The sequence below is a fragment of the Mesitornis unicolor genome, unplaced genomic scaffold (genome assembly GCF_000695765.1).
Source record: "Mesitornis unicolor isolate BGI_N332 unplaced genomic scaffold, ASM69576v1 scaffold4384, whole genome shotgun sequence".
NCBI lineage: Eukaryota > Metazoa > Chordata > Aves > Mesitornithiformes > Mesitornithidae > Mesitornis > Mesitornis unicolor.
This window is the reverse complement of record NW_010177876.1, coordinates 47,195-47,401: the sequence shown is the minus strand read 5'-3', so window position 1 is coordinate 47,401 and position 207 is coordinate 47,195. Positions and strand designations below refer to the sequence as shown.

The following is a 207-nucleotide window of genomic DNA, read 5'->3' as shown; positions in this document are numbered from 1 at the left end:
GCGCTGCTGCGTTCCGCTTCAGCAGCCCCGCCACGCCATGAAGGTTGGTTGGGGGGGCGAGAGAGGGAGATAGTGTCTGTGGGTCCTCCGGGGTCACCGCCTGACGGGACTTTTCCTTGCAGACCTACCTGAAATGGCTGCTGGGAATCCTGGGGGTCGCCGTCGTGGTCATAGTCGTCGCCGTGCCCCTGGCTCTGATCACCGACG

The 207-nt window shown here is 64.7% G+C and overlaps 1 protein-coding gene across 1 annotated transcript in view; it reads left to right on the top strand.

Moving 5' to 3' along the window:
* Nucleotides 1-37: 37 nt before the first annotated feature.
* The window catches only part of DPP4 (dipeptidyl-peptidase 4), a 42,686-nt gene continuing 42,516 nt past the window's right edge, over nucleotides 38-207 (top strand). The window contains exon 1 of the mRNA XM_010182248.1: nucleotides 38-43. Within this exon, the coding sequence (XP_010180550.1) occupies nucleotides 38-43 (6 nt within the window). The remainder of the gene's footprint in view (nucleotides 44-207) is intronic.